This window comes from Phoca vitulina, unplaced genomic scaffold, assembly GCF_004348235.1.
Source record: "Phoca vitulina isolate PV1807 unplaced genomic scaffold, GSC_HSeal_1.0 scaffold50, whole genome shotgun sequence".
NCBI classification, from domain to species: Eukaryota; Metazoa; Chordata; class Mammalia; order Carnivora; family Phocidae; genus Phoca; species Phoca vitulina.
Genome location: NW_022589753.1, coordinates 5,510,049 through 5,513,232, shown reverse-complemented (window position 1 = coordinate 5,513,232; position 3,184 = coordinate 5,510,049). Strand labels below are relative to the sequence as shown.

The following is a 3,184-nucleotide window of genomic DNA, read 5'->3' as shown; positions in this document are numbered from 1 at the left end:
CCACGAACCTCAATCTGCTTTCTGTCATAGACGAGCTTGCGTTTTCTAGAATTTTATGTCTTTTTGGCCTGGCTTCTTTCACCCGTTATAAGGATCATGGCGTTTGCCCCCGGCGTTGAGTGGATCCCTCGCCCGTTCCATTCTGCGGCCGGGCAGTCCGTGCTACTGGTGCGCCACGTGTGTGTCCGCCCGCCTGTGGCAGCCACACGCAGTTTTTTGCAAAGGGTGTCTTTTCCGGTTCTGCGGAGCTGGGGCTGGAGCAGGCTGTGGCCCAGGGCCTTGGTTTCTCCATGGGCCCTTCAAAGGGGCTCCCTGGTCCACGAGCTCCGCCCGCGGCTGCCTCAGGCTGCACCTCTGGCCCCCCTCCCCCGGGTCACGCTCAGGGAGCCGCGTGTTGCAGGCATTGAAAAATGGGAATCGAATTGAAAGAAGTGAGAAAGCTCATTGCTGTGAATGCTGCTCAAGATGAATTCATCTGAACAATTAATGTCAACTAGGAGTTACTTAAATTACACTCTTTTAAATTTAAAAAGAGTTCCTTTGGGAAGTTCACACTGTTCTTAGTTTAAGGACAGTTCTCTTCGGGATGAAATCGTGATCACATAGGACTAATGTTCCGAGCTTGCTGCCCGAATGCAGCTGTCCAGAAAAGCTGCACTTCGTGTATTATGATGGGAACTTCTGGTCACCATTGAGCTAAACTTCTAGAACCATCTGGGCGTGTCTGTCAAGGGATGAGAATAAAACACGTCGCTACGGTAGAGGAGGCAGAGTGCAGCCGGAGGCCCTCCCCGTCTCCCTGTTCAGGTCTTCGGGTCACCCGAGGTGCTCACTTCGGCCTTGCCCACCACCCCCTCCGCTGTCCTGGCACTATGAACCACTTACAGCTTCTGGCTGCTGTGCCTTTTTCTGGGGGATAATGTTCAACGGCCTCAGTCTACCCTTCACTGTCCTTCATAGTCCAGCCTGGTCCTGATTGCCAGGCTTCCCTTCCGCCTGCCCATGGGCAGACTCACTGACCACCACACGTACTTGCACTTCTCTCTGGGTCTGTGTGGGCCGGCTCATCCTGGCCCTTGCCCCCAGCCCCAGGAAGTCATAGAGCAGATGTCTCCTCTTCTGTGAAACCTCAGGTCTGAGCCAGTCCTCCACCACCCTCCCTGGAGGCCTTGCTCCTTGTGGGTGGTCACCTTGGCATTGAGGTGGTAGTGGGTTAAAGAGGCTTAGCACTGAAAAATATGTAGAAGATCATTCCTCTAAGTGGGACACCGAAGACGAATTTCCACCAAGTCCTTAACCTTTCCTTTGAAACCAAAATTTAAATTTGTTTAACATTTGACTTTTCTTTCCCCCCATAAACCTGTTTTGTTCCCCCAGGTACATTGTTTCATGTATGTAGCACAGGACTAGGCATATACAAAGTGCCCACAAAATGCTAATTTTTGCTTTTTAATGATAAGATTGTTGTGTGTGTGTTTTTCCTCCCCTTTAGGGACATGAATTTTATAATCCCCAAAAGAAAAATTACATTTTCCTGCGTAATGCAGCCGAAGAGCTAAAACCCAGGAATAAGAAGTAGTGGCCGGAGACTTCTGGGTTGTCCAGAGCTGTTTCCTCTCTACTCTGCCTCGTCTTTGTACGGATTTGGGTCCCAGTGTTTGGTAGGTTGTCAGCCCTGGATGTGGATTTCAAGCCCCGGAGAAAACAGTGTCCTTGATCAGCAGTCAGGAGCCCTGCCGGCCACGGTGACTGTCCTTCTCTCCATTCCACTGCCTGTTACAGATTTCTTCTGTGACTCCACGGGGATTGAAATAGATTCTAGAAGTTAGATTCCTGTGGGCGACTGCCAGGTATTTTGCAGTGCTTCATTCAGCCATGTATGTATTCGAGAACATTGGGAAACATTCTATGAACGCTGTACTGTATTTTGTAATAAAATATTTTGAAGATTCCCTACTAAGCTCCCTATGTGTGTCTCTCTCCCCTTGCCTGCCCCCTAAGCTCTGAAGCGGCCATCCTGTCGCGCAGCATCCAGGGTTTTGATTTGTGATTGGAGCCGCCCTTGGGGATATGCAGCTGTCTTGCCCCTTAGAAGAAAGGGGATCCTGAGCTGTGACTGCCGTGTGGAGTGTCTAGCGGCAGCTTCAAGTGCAGGCCGGCAGAGGCTGGATGTGTGTTTCTCTTGTTCCTTCGTTCCGTCTTTAACCTCCCCAGCGGTGTTTGGCTCCGCCGGGCAGAGGTCCCGGTGGCCGGAACAGGGCCTGTTCCGTGCGCTGAGGGGCAGGCCTTTGTGCGCAAGCCCAAGTGGGTGATGTTTGTGTGGCCTTCAGGTTAGGACCCGAGCCCCCCGCGCCACGGGTGCTCTTCAGTCGTGCCCCAGTGCTGGTAGGTCCTTTTTTTTTTTATTTCTCATCATTTAAAATTCTTGATTGGTAAGTATCCGAAATGAAATTCAGCTTAACATTTGACTTTTGAGTCTGTTGTTGTGTTTTTACTCTGTGATCCCAAATGCTGCTTATGCTTTACTGTTTAGGACTGGTATGTAAACTAACTTGCTGAGTTTGGAAATCTGGCTTTGACAGTATTGTAAGTTGTGTTTGCCTACTCATGAAAAGCAATGAAAATAAAATTTTCTACTGGAAGAGATTGCCTGCACTCAATGGTTTAAAAAGTTCTTTGGTAGTCAGATCACAAGTAAGATCAGACCTGTTAACTCTTCAGCTCTATCTTTTTGCATGAAAAATGTTATTTTTTGAGAGAGAAAGGCAGGTGTACTGGTTAAAAAACCTGAATTTTCAAGTTAATTATTTACACCTCACTTTTCATGAATCAGCCCTGTGTGTGTGGGAAGAGGGGGTAAGTAGGACCGCTCTGCTGAGAGTCAAGCTCAGTTATCCCAGTAGCCGGCTTTGCTGACAGGTAGGCAACATTTATGAGCGTTGCTTTAGCTGTAATTTCATAATTCTCTTTATAAGCTTGTGACTGGCGATGGTTGAAAAGGACCTGGAAGTCATGAGTCTAAACTAGGAGCTTTGTAGAGTGTCCTTTTCCAAGCCCGGGCCTCGCCACGTTACCAAGGGGATAGTTTGTGCCGTCGGCTAACTTAAAACATCCGCCGAAGTCCCACGTTGGGGTGCCGGAAACCAGGAGTGAGGGAGTTCCTTGGTGCCCATGGGGATGTGAA

At 49.2% G+C, this 3,184-nt stretch overlaps 1 protein-coding gene across 2 annotated transcripts in view; it reads left to right on the top strand.

Moving 5' to 3' along the window:
- RAE1 (ribonucleic acid export 1) overlaps positions 1-2,671 on the top strand; it is a 21,297-nt gene extending 18,626 nt beyond the window's left edge. Inside the window, exons 12-13 of one of the 2 annotated variants that reach the window (XR_004297441.1) lie at positions 1,493-1,661; positions 1,783-2,671. Coding sequence is in view for 1 of the 2 variants with exons in the window: in XM_032387713.1 (XP_032243604.1) it covers positions 1,493-1,579 (87 nt within the window). In the remaining variant the exon portion in view is untranslated. Of the gene's footprint in view, positions 1-1,492 lie in introns of both variants that reach the window. The other variant, XM_032387713.1, reaches the window with a different exon arrangement.
- The last annotated feature ends 513 nt before the right edge of the window (positions 2,672-3,184 follow it).